This window comes from Vulpes lagopus, chromosome 6 (assembly GCF_018345385.1).
Source record: "Vulpes lagopus strain Blue_001 chromosome 6, ASM1834538v1, whole genome shotgun sequence".
Lineage (NCBI taxonomy): Eukaryota > Metazoa > Chordata > Mammalia > Carnivora > Canidae > Vulpes > Vulpes lagopus.
In genome coordinates, this window is record NC_054829.1 from 97,494,833 (window position 1) to 97,512,997 (window position 18,165).

At 35.4% G+C, this 18,165-nt stretch overlaps 1 protein-coding gene across 1 annotated transcript in view; it reads left to right on the forward strand.

The window, feature by feature from the left end:
- Nucleotides 1-548: 548 nt before the first annotated feature.
- The window catches only part of LOC121493255 (microsomal triglyceride transfer protein), a 44,890-nt gene continuing 27,273 nt past the window's right edge, over nt 549-18,165 (forward strand). The window contains exons 1-7 of the mRNA XM_041759021.1: nt 549-705; nt 6,058-6,245; nt 7,547-7,690; nt 13,399-13,506; nt 14,712-14,828; nt 15,142-15,281; nt 17,252-17,402. Coding sequence (XP_041614955.1) covers nt 645-705; nt 6,058-6,245; nt 7,547-7,690; nt 13,399-13,506; nt 14,712-14,828; nt 15,142-15,281; nt 17,252-17,402 — 909 coding nt within the window. The 5' untranslated portion in view covers nt 549-644. The remainder of the gene's footprint in view (nt 706-6,057; nt 6,246-7,546; nt 7,691-13,398; nt 13,507-14,711; nt 14,829-15,141; nt 15,282-17,251; nt 17,403-18,165) is intronic.

Consider the following 18,165-nt stretch of genomic DNA (forward strand, 5'->3'; position numbering starts at 1 on the left):
GAGAACCATCTAATTTTCAAAGTGGAAACCTCTATCTGCTATAACATTATTTTGAAGTAGTTGGTGGTAGTACAACCTAAAAATTTAAAAATAAATCCTAAAATTCAGAGTGATTCTTAAATAATAGCATCCACACAGTATTAAAAAAAATTCCAAGTTGGCCAAAAAGACATAATAAAATTCAATTAAGATTTAACTTAGTTGAGAATCCTCACCACCCTCCCACATAAAGTGGCAAAATATACAGATAAGTACCTAATATAGGACAATGATACTGTGTATTGAATAGAGAAGTATTGCCACCAGTTTTTCTCAAATGTCCTTCAGCACTTCTGAATTTATAGGAAGGCAGACTGGTTTAGATCTCAAAAGTGAAATTTTTCTTGATTTTCCTTCTTGAGTTAAAAAAAAATTAAATGGAATGAGACACCAAGACCTACAGCCCACCTAAGTTTAATCATTAATAGTGAGTTCTTTGGTGAACTTAGGTCCTCATTTTGGAGTTTGGAATCTGACCTTTCCCCAAAGATAAACATGCTTGTTGCAGGTTCTGAGGAGGGTCACTTCCTGGCTGCCATCAGAAGAGTCCACTTCTCAGTGACTCCTGGCTGGGAACTGGATGCATTAGAGGGTAGCTAGTCAATATGATTCTCCTCGCTGTGCTTTTTCTCTGCTTCATTTCTTCATATTCAGCATCTGTTAAAGGTAAGTTTGTGTTGCCTTTTGCTAAACTTTAATTTTAATCAGTGTGTGCATGAAAGAGAGAGAGAGAGAAATAGTGAAAGAGTTCCTAACTAAACCCTCTTCAAAACTACATAACTTTGGAATACTCGTGAAGGCATGCCTGGATTGGAATGAAAACCAAATGCAAATTCCTACATACATTAAGAAAACAGAGGTTCCTTTTAGTTTCAGTTCCATAGACTAATGTGCTCCTTGCTTCAATTTCTCATTCATGGTCTATTTTTAAAAGGGAGAAAAGAAATGCCAACTATTGTTACCTGCTGCTGTTGGTCACTCAGTGAATGCAGCTCCTTCATTTGAATTGTAAAAGAGGATTTTGAAAATCCAGTTTTAAATTTCCTTGTAGTTGCTTAGCAATGTGACATCAAGAAGAATTAGACCCAATGAAAAAGGCATTTGATTTGCCAAAGAATTATGAATGAAATGGTAAAGCATGCATTTAATTACCTTTCAAAAGTGAGAATTATCATACTTAGTGAATTAAAGAAAATAAAGCTACATGGTGTAGATTTAAGGAATAAGACTTATTATCTTTGGATTAATAGTGTTACTAGTTATAGTTTCTACTTTAAAATGAAGTTGGTTTTAAAAAACATATGAATTGATACCTTTTAGAACAAACATATTTTATAAGGGATGGTTAGTGCAAGCTGAAGGAAATGTATTAATATGGAATCTTGTTTTAAATCAGCTAGAACATAAACAAACTCCTTGGATTTCTAAGTGTGGCCCCTGATGCAAACTAATCACTTTTAGAGTCTCTTAAGAGGACACACTGTAAAAACCAGTTAATCTAACACATAACTTAGCATGATAGGATCCAGTTTTAATAACTGTGTACTCTAAGTGACATAAAACAATTCACTTGCAAACTTCTAAAACACTTTTGGGATAACTAGTTCTTGATCATAAAGTGAAATTTGTCTCAAGATTTCTCTTGAGAGACAATCTTTGTTATTGAAGAAATAAAGGCAGGGCTAAATTTAAATTATTTCAGTTAAGCAAATCATACTTTAGGCTCTGGAACTAAAGATAATATTTTTCATCAGTTTCTAAAGTGTTTATTATTTAAAAATATAGTCCTTATTTGGTATTATCTGCTAAGTAAATTTTTGAGCATTTGAAATATGAAAGATTTATATACTATAATAGCAAATCTTATACCCTTATTATTTTGAGAAAAATAATTGAACTATAGTAGTTATTGTACACTTCTATCTTTTCCCACTCTATAAAGGAGAAAATTGGATAACTTGATGTTTTCCAACACATGCACATATAGAGACTCTAAGACACACGCACACACATCCAGGCACATACATGACAATGACATACAGGAATTACAGTTTAGAAGATGACAGATAGCTAGTTTGTTGTGTACAAGCTCAATGGTAACTCCGGAGTTTTATAACCTGAAGCTTATACAATTTAGGGGCCATCTTCGAGAAAAGATTGCAAAAATATCTTACTTTTGCAAATGTTACTGCAAGAAAAGATACGGCAAGAGTTCTCTTCCAAGATCTTGGAAGGAGCTTGGCCAAGTGAAGGCCCCAAAGTTTAAGCACCATTGGCTTCATGCTACAAGCTACTTATGTCAAATGTTATAAATAAAAAGTACAGGACTTGACAGCTCTCTCTACCTGGATGTAATAACTTTTTGTATTATGTTACCATGACTTCATTATAGATTCCTTACCCTTTGTAATGATTGACACTTAAGAAACAAACTACTTGTAATCGTCCATTTTTAAATCAGGCCATTGTAAGTTTTGGGATTTCATGTATCACCTCACAATCTATCTCAAACTTTAAAAAAATTATTTATTTTTACTTTTTAACTGTTCCATCACAAACTTAATTATAAATGCAACTGTTTAGCAAATCCCCAGGTCTGGGTGGATGTTGAGTGCAGGTTGTACTGAAAAGAAGGAGGGGTGGGATTAGTAGGGACTAGGGTTCCTTTAGAAGAGAATAGGCTGAGTTCGTGAATGTCCTAAAGACTCAAGTTTTCCTTACTTTTTTTTTCAATCATATTTTGTCATGGTGGATCTATTTTCAGTGCTTTCCTCGTGTTTCCTTTATAGTACTTTTACTTTTGCTAACCCAGGCATGAGCTTTCTATTCAATCTTTTTACCTCTAAACCGGAACTGTCCCTTCACTTACTGTCTTTCTCTCAGTCCCTAGCCTGACCTTCACTTTTCAGTTCATTCTCATTAATCATCTTCCAATCTTTTCCCCCTTATCCTTCATCCTACTCTTACTTTTTGCCTTATAGTTTTCTGTTGGAATCCTAAATCCCATTACCTATCCTTATCACTATTGCATGTGTCTTATATCTCACCTTGAATTTACCTAGTTTTGATAAATGCATATTTTAAGATATTTCTTAACAGACTAAAACTGAGAGTTTTGTTGTTTTTAAGTCATTTAAATTTTAAAATGGATTTGAAGGGGCACGTTGAAGAGGTTTTATCTAATCTCAGTTACAAAAGTACCGTTTTGCATACTCTGTAGAGCAACATCCTAAGAAAGAAATAAATGAACAGAATAAATAAAATATGCTTCTGTTGTCCAGTGTTGCCAGATCTCTGAATAACATAAACAGAGAATTACTTATTAAAGAGGAAAGGATAACAGGGACAATATTACAGCACACTCCACTTATTTTAATCCTTTTAGGCTTTATCTACAATTAAAAGAGAAAGGAAAGGGACACCACTGTGGCTCAGTCAGTTAAGCATCTCTTTGTTTTAGCTCAGGTCATGATCTCAGGGTCATGAGATCGAGCTCCATGTTGGGCTCTGCGCGGAATGTGGAGCCTGCTTAAGATTCTGTCTCTCCCTCTGCCCTAACCCACACTTTCTCTCTAAAAATAAATAAATAAATAAATAAATAAATAAATAAATAAATAAATAAATCAAACAAAATAAAAATAAAAAACAAAGTAGGAAAAAGATCTAAAATGAGGCCTATTTTTTTTGATCACTTACAAATCAGAGTCAAGAACTGATCTATAATGTATTGTCTGTTTTCACATTCATTGGACTGGTAAAGTAAAAGGGAAAAAAGATCAACATGATACTTTGGAAATCTTTGGAATTTAAGAGGGGCTATCTTCTTATAAACTTTTTGTAGTTATTTTAACAAACAGACATCTTTGTGTAGTCCACAAAACTTGGATCTCAGTAATTTAAACATCAGATTCTGCATTTTATCTGCTATGTTGGATTGAAAGCAGAGTCAGCTTTTCTCAGCTTGTGATATAATGCTTACCTTTCAGAACTGCTGTGAGGATTAGATAAGACGTATATTTCCTTTATGCCCTCTGTGGAATTTGATAGGCATCATAAAAAGAAGGCCTATCTGGTCAAAATGTCTTTCCTGGCCAGAAAGCTAACATTTGAACGTGTAGCAGTATCACCAGTTAAAATGTAGAAGAGTTGGAGGTAGAAGAAGCAAGAGGTAGTCATAGACTTTGTCTCCTTCAAGGTTTTTCCTGACGTTTTTGGTCTTCTGTATCTTATATCTGTGGTTCTGAGTGATTTGATGCTTGGACACAGTCTGATTTTGTACGTATACTCTTAGATACCTGCCTCCCATGCTTCCTTCTCCTGGCCTTTTTAGATTCCTATTTCTTGTCTCCTTATCTCTTTTCTTTGAAGGTTTGTTAGAACACAATTTCACCACCCAAAACTTTCCAGGGGCTTTCCATCTCACTCAGAGTCCAATTCTAACTCATGTCCCTGCAAATCTCCCTGTCACCCATAGGCATCTATTTGACCTCATCTCTTGTAGTGTCTTTCACTTAATCCCAATCTCTTTGGCCTTCCTGCTACTCCTCCATTACACCTGCACTGAGCTCTTCTCAGGGCCTTTAAACTTGCTATTACCTCTATGTGTGTGTGAGGGAGGTGGGAAAGGGGTGGTGGAGGAGTAGGTAAAAGTGTGGGGATAGTGGGGAGGAGGCTCTTCCTTCCACAGATATCCCTTGGCTAGCCTAAAAGCCTTTGCCCATAATATTACCTTCTCAGGATGGTCTTTCCCTCAGCATTCCCATTATCTTTCCTGTTTCATTTCCCTTCATTAGCATTTCTAATACTTTATAATTTCCTCATAATCTTTTTTATTGCCCATCTCCTCCTCATTCAATGTAAACTCCACAAAGGCAGACATTTTGTCTGCTTATTAACTGGTATCACTCCAGAACCTAGGAAAGTGCCTACCACCCAGTAGGTGTTAAATACCTCCTTGTTGAATATATGAGCAAATTCCTAACTCACTCCCTAGGAATGAAAGAGTTCAACCTAAAGGTTTAGATGTGTGTGGTAAAGGAAGAGCATTGTCTCTAGAGCCAAACAGCCTGGGTTCAAATCCTGACTCTATCACTAACTGACTGGGTAACCTTGGGTAAAATGCATAATCTCTGCCTTTCCATTTTTCTTATCTATAAAAGGAGACTAATAATGGTATCTACCCCATCAGATTCAAAATATTTGATCCTACTCCTTCACATTTCTTTGGGTTAAGTTAAGCTGAATTAGAGAATGCGTGAGCTGCTCCATATATCAATTATTTTGGCTCACTATACTATTTGACATTTAACTGCCTCTGCCATATTAAAACCTGTACTAAGATTTTACGTAGTAAAACATTACTTTATTCAGGAGCAGCTAATTTAAATTTACATAGTGTAGCCTTGAAATGTACCTTTGTACTAAAAGTTTACTAAGGTTAAATAAACTGTAATATATTTATTATAATTAGTAGCGCAAATTACATTTCAGGGGATAGTCTTTAAATACCCAATAAGGAACTGCCTTCTAACCCTTAAAATTACCTCAACATTGATCTGTTGCACTGAAATGATATGTTAATTACAAATGTTTTTTTATTAATTTTGTAAAATGATTCCTGGCTAAATCTTTACTTGGAATCATATCCAATATACCTCAATAAAGCTAGGGGGAGAAGAGAAATCATATCCATATAATTAAAAGCAATATGATATCTCCTTAAAAAAAGGAAATATCAGCCAGGGCAATATTTAGGTTATCTAATTATCAATTAGGAATACAAACTAAAGTTTTCTGAAATGGAAGCTTGTTTGTTTATTAGTTGTTCTTTTTGTTGTTGTTCAAGTCTATATTTCAGCAGTTGGAGAATAGAACCATCTTTCATTTAGCAAATATTACCAAGCTCCTACTAGGCACCGCTTTGCTAAATGAGGAATGCATTGATAGCAAGAAAGTACAGTCCCTTGCCTGACAGGTACCTTACAACTGAACCTTGACTGTGTCACGATCTTTATGCAGGTCACACAACTGGTCTCTCATTAAATAATGACCGGCTGTACAAACTCACATATTCCACTGAAGTTTTTCTTGATCGGGGCAAAGGAAAACAACAAGACAGTGTAGGCTACCGAATTTCGTCTAATGTGGACGTCGTCTTACTGTGGAGGAATCCTGATGGAGATGATGACCAACTGATCCAAATCACTGTAGGTATTTTCTATCAGAGATGCAAAGATTACATGTCTTTGTGAAGTGTATCATTGGACAGCACTTGTTTTGTGCTCTTGGTTATATATCCATTTAGTTTATTATCTATCACTGAAATAAATAGATCTACAGTTTAGAAGTTCTTGCTAATCAAAAGTGATCTAGTCTTTCCAAGTTGTTGAATAAGCAAAAGAAGGCATATGTTGGTGAGTAACTATAGCATGATATCCAGTTCTATATTTCACATTAATATATGCATTAAATTAGAATCCATTTGAGATGTTCTAGGAGTGAGAAGAAGTCTAGAACCCATATCATGTGAAACACAATTAAGATCACTCTAACTGAAAGAAGAGATAAATTGGGAGCTCTCAATTTTGCTGAATTCTTTCGTATAACAGATAGAATTACCAATGAGGAAGTGAACCTATTCTATATTCTTCCTGAGGTAAGAACCAGGTGCTGTCTGGCATGGCAGTATTTGGTCAGTTATGATAGTTTAGATTTATGTGTTGAGAAAGGAGTTTAAATTAGATGGCCACTGAGGCCTTGAACTTTCATTTTTAATATATAATGATTCCATATTTGTTTTCAAGGGTCTAAAGGCAATAGATTTCTCTAGTAAAGTCAGTTATTCTTCCACATGTTAGTGTGAAACAGGTACACAGGACCAAGATTTGTTCCTTTGTAACTGATAAGTAGTTGTTGATAAACTTCCTAATGAGGTGTCATTGTAATACATATGTCAAGTGATCTTTGCTTCTTTGGATGACTCTAATAGCTGTTGTGTCTTCCAAGTTGGATCAAAACTTCATCATCCACTTCTGTAAGCCATTTCTCAATAGAATGGTAAAGTACTTTGCAGAAAACATTATGCACTTCCTTGTTCAGTAATCAGACTGTTTATCTTTAATTTTGCATATATAAGTGAAGTATAATGGGTTATAATCCCTTTCAAAAAATGGTAAAGAAAGTGAAGAGACCCAGAAGACAGCAACAGTCAACATGATTGAGAGTGATAGTGACAAAAAAAAGAGCCACTTTCCAGTTATAATTATTGTAAACCTGAATTCACAGATTTAAGTATCAGTATTTTTACCTAACTCAAAAACCTAATTTTTGGATGCCTTCTCCATTCTTTTAAAGTTAATGGCTAAGTCCTATAAATCATGAATTGAAAAACAACAGAATACATTATGGCCAATGCTGTTTATTGCTTTACCCTATTTTATTTTCTAAGAGACTGTGATGGAAATAGACATAGCAAATTTTTCTAACAGGTATATTTCCATGATTCCAGATGAAAGATGTAAATGTTGAAAATGTGAATGAGCAGAGAGGAGAGAAGAGCATTTTCAAAGGAAAAAACCCACCCAAAATCATAAGAAAGAAAAATTTGGAAGCTTTACAAAGACCTGTACTCCTTCATCTAATCCATGGAAAGGTATAAGTGATTTTGGGGGTGTTCCATCTTTTTTCTTCTACTTTAAATTTTTCTTCCTTTCAGTAGTTATTATTTTGAGGTAATCATAATATCATTACTTTCATAGTAAATGGAAATTTTTCAAGAACAAATAAGCAGAGATTGCAAATTAAATGCTTCAGATGTAAATCAAGGCATTGAATTCACTTATGTTTTTAGCCACTTGTTTCCTATTTTTATGAAAATCTTTATAGTGGAATCAAGTATTTGTTTATTGAGATGCATTATTAAAAGGTATATTCCTTCTTAAATTAGGAAGGATTAGAAAGGTATTAAAACACTAGGTCATCACAGGTGATTGTGTACATCATTTAGGAAAGTAGACAAATTATGAGATTGAAATGATCTAACTTGAATTAGTGATATTAGCTCATGAGAATATCAGTATCTGGCTAATGTACAAAATGGAAAAGGCATAGCATTTTAAAGGGCATGGCATTCCTAAGGTAGAGTTGATTTTTTCAAAGAAGCACTTAGAGCTTATTTTAAAACTATGACTTTGAAAAGCATTTTATATATTAAAGTACTTAATGAACACTATAATATCCATTTGAAAGTTTGCTCAGAGAATTCTGTAGAATGTGCATAACTTATGATTTGATTGTAGTCTATTAAACTGGTCATTAAATGTTTGAAATTGAGACAAAATTGTGATCAGTGAATTACTAGGCATTACATATGTGGGCTTTTGAAAAGTATAGATATTATATTGATATACATAAAAATGTATCTGTAAAGATAAAAGCTCGATTTTAGGTACCAAAGGAGAAAAACAGTAAGGGATCTTCAGAGCTAAAGTGCTACATGTCTCTAAAATGTCTCTAGATTCACATTTTCTAGATTCAAATAAAGGTGAAAACAAATACATTAAATTATAAATTTCAGACATGTGATATATTGCTAATCATGATGTACATTTTTATATAAGGCACCGAAAAGGGATTCTTGTGTTGTTACTTCTACAACCAAATATGAATCCCCATCTCAAGGCTGCTTCTTTTCTCCTTGTCAAAATACTTACCATGCCTAACAGTTTGCTCACAGGCCTTTTCTTTTATAAAGTTTATGTCCTTCTAACCAGTTGGAAATAACCACTCCTCTTTAGAACCCTCTTAACACCTTGTAGCTTGCTTGTGGCCCTATCACTGTTCTTTTGGTCATTTGTGTTCATTGCTAGATTATGAGTTTCAGTAGAGAAAATTCCCATTCCTATGTATATTCCAGCTCCCCCCTCTCTCCTTCATGACCTTCTACTCTCTTCCTCCCCAAAGCACCCAGAACCGTGCCTTGCACCAACCTAGTGTTCCAGGAGACTTTCCCAATATTCTCCCAAACTCCATACTTTCCTAGACTTATTTATATTCAAGTGTTTATCACAGCATGTTGAAATCCTCTCTTTATTTGTCTGCAGTCAGCATTGGGCGGCAATTGTGTCTTTAACTGTATATTCAGTGCCTGCTCATAGTAGGGACTCAATGAATGTAAACTAAAGGAATGAATCTATAAGGGTATATGGGGCTAAAATGAGTTGAACTTTGAGAAAGACTTTGGTTATTGCTTGCTTAATAATAGCTAAATTGTACTGAGCACTTACTGTGCACCGGAAGCCAAAGACATTGCATGAATTATCTTTTTTATCCTCATGAACACCTCTGGGAAGCAGGTGCTGCTTTATTATCCTCTCGTAATAGATGAGGAAACCAAAGTTAAGAGCAGTAAAGAAATTTGCCTAGGGTCACACAACTGGCAAGTAGTGCAGATGGGATTGAAACAGAAGGTCTGATTTCAGGGGCTAGACTGGAAACCTCCACATTATATTGTCTTCAGCTATAAGGATTTGGGAAGCACCACCTCTTTGGTTGACCTGTTTTATCCTCCAATGTATCTATTAACTCACCTGATTTTCATATGACACAACAAACATGAAATACCATTTTTTTCCTCTCTTGCCTTCCAGTGTGGAAAGACACTTGAGCCCATAAAATATTAGTTTCATTTATAATCTTAATAACAACCTACCATTTTATAGCCTCTTGGATAGCAGTTGAGTACAAAGTCTTTTGTTACACACACAAAAGGACTCAGTGCCCTCACTGTTCAAAGGCTGGGATGAAGCTGCCACATCATTATTTCAGTGACTCCAACATGCCAATTCTACATGAGCTGTGATTGCAATGATTTACGATAGCCTCAGGTTAAAGTGCACTGTGGTATCTATCAATGATATGATAAAGTACTCATTGGAAAAAAAAATATGACCCTGGAGACTAAGAAGCCATGTGGAATTTTCAGCCACATCACTGTCAGAAAGATCATTATTTAAAGGATCACTTCAGCCTACTATGAGAGGATTTTTTTTTTTTTTCTAGAGGATTTTTTTTTTTTTTCTATGAGAGGATTATGAAAGGAAAGGCTGAGCTGCTGATTGGCAGTTTTATTAAAAAATATGTTCTACCTCAGGCTCAAATTAAGTTTTACCTCCTGAAATTTCTGTGACTTCAAGGATGCTCAGCAGCATGTATTTTTTTGTCCTGTCGGAGCCCCCGTTTTAAGCTCTTATATTTACATTATAAGCGAGAACTCATTAAAACACTCAGATGCATTATTTGTTGCATATCATCTTTTTTCCATGTCCACTCACCTTCCCCACATACATGTTTGGGCATGGCTTTAGTTTTGTCTACAAATCATAAGTGAAGTTGGAAACATGACAGTTACCTGGTTATGTTGATTAACACTGACAAGCAAAAGATGCCTCCAGTTACAGCATGGATTCTTTTTTGGGCCTAAAATGCTAATCCAATTAACTGGATAATTACCAGATTTCCATTTTTGGTTTTCACTGTCAGTATTGATTAAAATAACCTCATGGCTGCTTAGTTGGCCCTTTATTTTGGGTTGTTTCTAGGTATTGATTTGTTCTCTGAATCTGGCAGTATGGCTCCTTTATACACATTGAACCTCCATAAGAAATGTGACACCCTGAAATCCTTCGGTTGTTCAGATATATCTTTACTTGTCTGCTTTCCAATGTGTCATTCCCTAGCTATACAGTTAGATATATATCAAAGATATATTTAGAGACATAGCCCCAGCTAAGTAGATTAAATAAAATGATTAGTCTGTTTGCTGGGATTCTTTTTGCTTCTTTTGGCTGTTTCTCTTATTCTTAAAGAATATATTAATTAAGGGGATATATAGAAACATTTTTTTTCCTAAGGAAAAAATACAATGAATCCTGACTGATTCCAAGTTAAAATTGGCCCTCAAAATTTGATAAAAAGAGGCACTGCATCTCCTTCTCCTCAGCTCACCCATCTTCCTCTGTTTTTGGTTTCCTTGGTTTAAAGACTTAGTTTGTATAACTAGATGGTGTCACTGTTGCTTTCCAGAAGCTGTGGGCACTGTGAATTCAGATAAGAGTCCTGTGCTTTCAGATATTCAGAGTTCATTTCAGAACTGAATGAAGTAAATCAGTTTTATGGCCTGAATATAATAAAACTTATTTGATTCCTGTTACAAAATAATGAATTTAAGATTATTGCTGTGACAGCCACATGGATTGAACTGCAAAGTTCTGACTTTTTTTTTTTTAATTATGAGAGCCTGCTTACTTCTAAGCATTTTGACATTTAGCTAAAATGGATACCAGAGCTGTTTTCACTTTGGATCTCATTGGTCTACACTAAAAGAACAGAATTTAGGCCCCAAAGATAGCAGTCGTACAAGTGAGGAGAACATATTTGTCCACTTTTCTAGTTTAGGGAGCCAATAAAAACCAATAGAAGAATGAAAAAAAATCTCTTTTTGTCTTCCAGTTTACATTGTTCCATCTGTTTAAGAAATAAAGTTGCTAATACCGTTTTCTTAGAGACCTAGCAGTCAAGAGCAAAACTTGATCCATAGGCATGGGCTACTGATAAAAGAGTGTTTAATCTTTTGTATAGCCCAAAAATTAAATCAAAGAACTAGGTTTCCTGAAATTTCAAGTAAAACTTGATATAAATATTCCAGGCATCATTTTATAGCCTGGAAGGAAAGTGAGGATACTGATGATTGTACAAGTAATTTCACCACTTAAAAACTCATTTTTTTGCCTCCTGAAGTACTTAAAACTCAGGTCACAAAAGTCACAGGCCATAGGCATATGCATATTGCCAGTAAGAGAGTCCTTCTGGGTGTACCTGGGTTTAAGCAATCCACCTATGAACCTTTAGTAGTCCTGATATCTGGAGATACACTCCCAGAAATTTGAAAAGGAAGTTACACTGTAATTCTGAGAGGGAAAAAAGACCCAGTGTACAAAATAGAACATCAGAAACAGCCTTGGGTCTGAGAAATTGCCAGTGATTTCTTTGAGAATATGATACCATGGATTTTCAGACACTGAGGTCACCATTCCAGTTCCTTTTTAACCTGGACAAACACAATTCCAACATTTATAGGTTTGCTCAGTATAATGACTAAAATTGATTGCTGGCTAAAGTACCTAGTAAGTTTGTCACTAGGCAGAGTACATGTAGAAAATAAAAATAGAGATTTGAGGTACTGGTTTGGCTAATTCAGGCAAAATATTCTCTTCTAAGGTGTGAGAGGGTTTTCATATAGGTTGAATTGTTGAGCTTGGTATTAACTGAATTCATTGCATAATTTCTGAACTTTCTATTTTACTTGAAAAATCATAGTTGGTTTTAGAGAGAATAAGAAGGCATTCAGGATATTTCCAGTAGGAATGCTCAGCTATAATTACCAGAGACCTTGGGGATTTTTACAAGGAAGTTATATCCATTCTCTATTTCTAAATTATGTGATGTGTTTGGAGTTAATACAGGGTGAAGAGTGGCAGAACTTCCAGAAAATTATCTTTGTATTTTTATTCTTGTTTCTTAAACATGACCTAAATTATCAAATTGGTATGAGAGATTGTTATCACCCCTGGGCCTACAGATAGCAAGGGTAAAACAAAGCTAAGCTATTGACTATTACAGACAAATCACAGTCATCCTCTTCATTTCAACCTCATTTCCTGCCTTCTGAAGGGAGTCAAAGCAGTGCCTGTGACAGGCCATGCAATGATAGCAATTTCAACCTCAAATCCTCCAACCTTCTCTATCTCCTTATACTCAGGGTCAACATGAATACTCTGGGAAGGCCAGCAAAAGTCACCTCTGTGGAAGTTTGTCCATGGGCACAATGGCCATGTTTTGGTGCTCATCATAATCCTTAGAGACTGTGCTAGCTTATGAGTGTCAAGTGTGATGATTGCCAATCTCTTCCAAGAACTAACTGATTTCTTTGTTATTTTAAACACTGGTTCATTTTTGTTTCAAACAGAGTGACAGGAAGGGAACATATTGATATGTTCAAAGAAAATATTCCTGATTTCTCTTCCTTCAGCAATCCTTGCTTTCACAGAAATCCCAGTCTAAATCAGTTTACCCTTTCTTTCCCTAGGCTATGCCCATTATGTTCAGAGACTTAATTATCCATTTCCCAAAATTTCATATTCTCAGAGTTTAGCTTCTTAGAAACTTAAATAGCTTCTCTTCACAAAAAAAGAAATCCTAGCTTTGAAGTAACAGGTCTCTATCTCCCAGACTGATAGATACTGCTATTGATACATAATGCCTTTTTGCTTCATTTATGTTTGTCTGTTTTTCCCCCACTAGGTCAAAGAGTTCTACTCATATCCGAATGAGCCAGTGGCCATAGAAAATCTCAAGAGAGGCCTGGCTAGTCTGTTTCAGATGCAGTTAAGCTCTGGAACCACCAATGAGGTACTTACTAAGATTAAGGATCCAGAATATTATTTACTTACCAAAATTGCTCATATGGATTTCTATTTGTAGAAATTGAGTGAAAAAGTTACTACTGTGGTAATGCTCAGAAAAGGTGAGTAGGGTGGTTAAGTCTCATTTACATTTGAAACTAATTACCATTTATCCCAATTTGTACTCAAATACAGAGTGAAAGAAATTAGAATCCATTATACTAAGGATACTTATAGAATGAATGACAAAGATGCAGAAAACATTGGGGAGCCTCTCAGTGGCATCACTGTGCGTCACTATCCTATGGGGACCTTATTTATGATATGGATTCCCTAGATTCACCGCAGAGATTCTGTCAGTAGATCAGGACCTGAGCATCTGTATTATAACAATTTTCTCAGATAGTTTGGAGACATTGTCAGTTTGGGGAACCAGTGGTCTATACCAGCCTCCTTCATCTTACAGACAAAGAAACTAAGGTTAGACTAGAGAAGTTAAGTGGCTTCTCCAGTATCACACTTTGAGTCAAAGGCAGAAATGAGTCTGAATTTCCTCTTCTGAATTCAGCCAACCTACGAGTGGGTGAGAAAATCTAATGGCAGGGCTGAGCTAAGGGAATATGGGTAGTTTGCTAGAATAAAGGCTAGATGTGGTGCTGGCCGAGACATGAGGGAAGGCTCAGAGAAGCTAAACAGTCCATACTGGCTACATTTGCCCACACTCATATTGTTAATGTGACTTATAATGAGTTGAATTAATCCCACAGGTTTTTAAGGGTTTCTAATTATATTCAGCTAGTCAAAGAGCATGTGTACACATGTTCATGCGCACACATATTCACATCTAGATACAGAATTAAAAGTCAGATTGTCTTCCCACATAATTACCCATTTACCAGAGGTTTTGATTATGACCAGGCCATTTGTCCAATTCTTACTAGATGTTAGAGAGAAGTAGGAAATCCTTTATTATAACTGGGGCAATAAGAGGATGGTGGGAAGACTAAAAAAAAAGAGGATGGAAAAGAATCCATATGCTTCAGGAAACACTGAATTCTACTTGTCTTTCTGTCTCGCCAGCCTGGGCAAAATGAGTCAAAAGTCAGCCCCCCATGGCAATATCAGGAAACTCAATTTTCAGGCCACTTCCCACTGGAATTTAAATGGTCCATGTGAGAATCCCAAACATTGTATTTTTACTTTTCTTTTTAGGTAGATATCTCTGGGGATTGTAAGGTGACATACCAGGCTCATCAAGACAAAGTGACCAAAATTAAGGCCTTGGATTCATGCAAAATAGAGAGGCCTGGATTTACAACCTCAAATCAGGTATGGTTGATATTACTCTCTTTAAGGCATCCAAATAATTACATTTTGTAGAGTTAATTTAAAATAATAGAACAATAAGGTAACAGTATAATTTGGGAACGTTTATAATTTTTAGTTTAGGTTATTGTTTCACACAATATTAAATGAAAAGGTTTATTTTCGTATATTGTAAGTTTGGGCAGTGAAGGGAAGGTATTAAGGGGAAGTTCGTTTGAAGATTTAAAAAAGAGTTTGCTATTTGACTTGATTTAAAGATAAAAAGCTGATTGTTACAACTACAAATATGTATTTATGTATGTATGTATTTATTTAGGTCTTGGGTGTCACTTCAAAAGGCACAGCTGTTACTACCTATAAGATAGAAGACAGCTTTGTTATAGCTGTGTTTGCAGAAGAGATACATGCTTTTCGGATGAATTTCCTACCAACCATTGCAGGCAATATAGTATCAAAGTAAGATAATGATGAAATTTAAATTTTCCTTCCTATTCTTTGTTATATTGTTATGTTTGGTTTCTAAATATACATGTTACAAATGTTAAATGTAGGTATGTTATATATATATATATATATATATCATTATATATAATATATATAGATAGATATAGATATATAGTGCTTCCTCATTTTGACTATTAGCTTCTTGAAAACTGTGATTATATCTCGTTCACCTTTATTTTTAACATCATCTACAGTACTATATGGCATTTTTAAAAGATTTTATTTATTTATTCATGAGAGACAGAGAGAGAGAAAGAGGCAGAGATAAAGGCAGAGGGAAAAGCAGGCTCTATGCAGAGAGCCTGATGTGGGACTTGATTCTGGGACTCCGGGATCATGCCCTGGGCTGAAGGCAAGGTGCTCAACTGTTGAGCCACCCAGGGATCCCACTGTCTGGCATATATTAAGTACTTGCTGTTTTTTAATAGAATTTCATTTAAAATTGTACCAGTCATTTATTGAATAAAATTTACATTTAAAAAAGACAAACTACCTGATTCACTCTAGTTTATTTTCTAATTTCTCTGTTAGATGTTTCCAATGGTAAGGTTGAAAAGTGGTGGCATTTGTATATTCTCTCCTTGAAATTTTTGTTGTTATTGTTGTTAAGAAATACATAAAAAGTTCCATAGTAAAGTCATATGGCAGAATTTTTGTATTTTTGATTTGTAGTACTTAACCATATTCAAGCCTGTTGTTTCAATGTGAGAAAATTTCTCTAGTAAGAAGTCCTCATGGGCTTAAGAACTAGAATTTTCAAATCTAAGAGTATATGTTGTTTTTGTATTTTAATATAGAAGTGTCCTAGCATTAAATATATTCTATCATATGCCATTTCTGTCAAATACTTTCTCTGAAGTAGCTCTAATATCAGAGGAGAGTGGATGCAAAGTCTTTGGAGATGTGCCTCAAACCATAAATGCTTGAAATTTTTTGAAGTCTCATCTGGATAGAATTTTTCATTTTACTTTGCACCATATTGTTTTCATATATATTCATATAAAATAAATATTTTAAATTACTTACCAGGTCTGTCAGGTTCCATTGCTCTACAGCAAAACACTCCCAATTTAGTGGTGCAAAAAGCAGCAGTCATTTTATTATTCTCTCTCAGAATTCTGTATCTTGCCTTGGCTCAGCAAGGCATGCCTTCTCGGGTCTGTTCTGTAGTTGTAGTCACCGACCAGAGCTGGTTCAAAGGTTATTTCTTCATCTATTTATTATCTGGACTGGAAAAACTCAAACTACTGAGGTTCACAAACATGAGCCTCTTTATCAACATGTGGCCTCTCAAAATGGCGGCTTTAGGAGCCAGACTTTGTACATAGCAGCTCAAGGCTCTGAAGGGACATGCACTTCTGGCATTCCAGATGAAGGCTGAATTTCCTTTTAAGATTTGGCCTTAGAAGTCATGTAGTTGTCCCTCTCTTAGTTGGGGAAGTCACAGAGTCCTGCCCAGGATCAAGGATAGGGATACAGACTCTACCTCTTGATGGGAAAGAGACAAGATTCTGAAAGAGCACAATAGGCAAAAATATCATTGAAACAATATTTAGTAAATAATATTTCTTAATTGTCTTAGTTAATAAGTGATGTGTGGTTGTATTGATGACATCATTTTCAGAAAGCAGGGCTAAATTCAGAAGTAGTAACATCACATCTTGCTCAGCATCTGGGCAAGTTTTCTTCCCTGTATTCTGTTAAATCCAGACTCAATTTTTCAAAGCTTTGAGTAAATTTGTTGCTCCAGAAAGATTTCATAATTATCTTGAGGTTTCTGTTACTGAGATTTGCAGTTTGAAAGACACGGACCTACGTAGCATGAATAAATTAGTATCTGGTTTGTCAGAAGAATGACAATCATAGCTTGTTCATTCAAAAGAAAGCTGTTAATGTGATATTTCTTTTCCTTGGTTGTACAGGCAGAAATTAGAGCTGAAGACCACTGAAGCAGGCCCAAGACTGATGCCTGGAAAGCAGGTTGCAGCTATAATTAAAGCAGTTAATTCAGAGTACAGAGCCCTTCCCATTATGGGACAGAACTTCCAGAGCGAGTGTAAAGGATGCCCTTCTGTAAGTGTGAATAACTGGTCAGATAGGGGCATAATCATGGCTTAAAATTCTGTTTTCCTTTTGTCTCCAGTGGAAGCTTCAGTCAATTCTTTCAAAAAAAGTTTATAAAGAGCTACCAACCACCACTGAATTATAATGGCATCAGCACTTAACAATATGCACCCGAGATGATGTGTAATCCAACAATGATTAACAAATAATTACCATCCACTCATCCCAAATTTAAAATGTTATGACTTAAGGGCAGCTTCTGAATAGTATGCAGGAGGGGATAGAGGGCTTAATGAAATTAGAGGAAAGCATATAGTGTCAAGAGCATGGACAGGGATCTGAATCCTGAAAGTTCTGCCGCTGAGTAGCAGTGAGTCCTCAGGTTAATATTTTACTGAGCTCTGAGCTCAGTGTTCCGAGTATTGCTGTGAGAACAAAAAAAAGGATACCAAGCTCTCTACTAAATTAGAAAACACTTCTTTACCACACCCCAAACGCCCCTACAATTGTGGCCAGAAATGAGATAGCACATCTCCAAGGCAAAGTATTGATCATCGTTAACATTTTCAATCCAACAACGAGAAATTTCATTTATTGCATAAGTCACCTGTGACGATGCCCACAGACAGAAATTTTCTGTCTAACATTTCCTAATACTTAACCTCTTGTCAGGAGAGCAAACCCGTGGCTTCATGCTCTGTTGGTAGCTACCGGAAGATGCCGTTCCCTTGGATATGATTGGTGTTCAGAGAAGTAGAATTATCAAGTACTA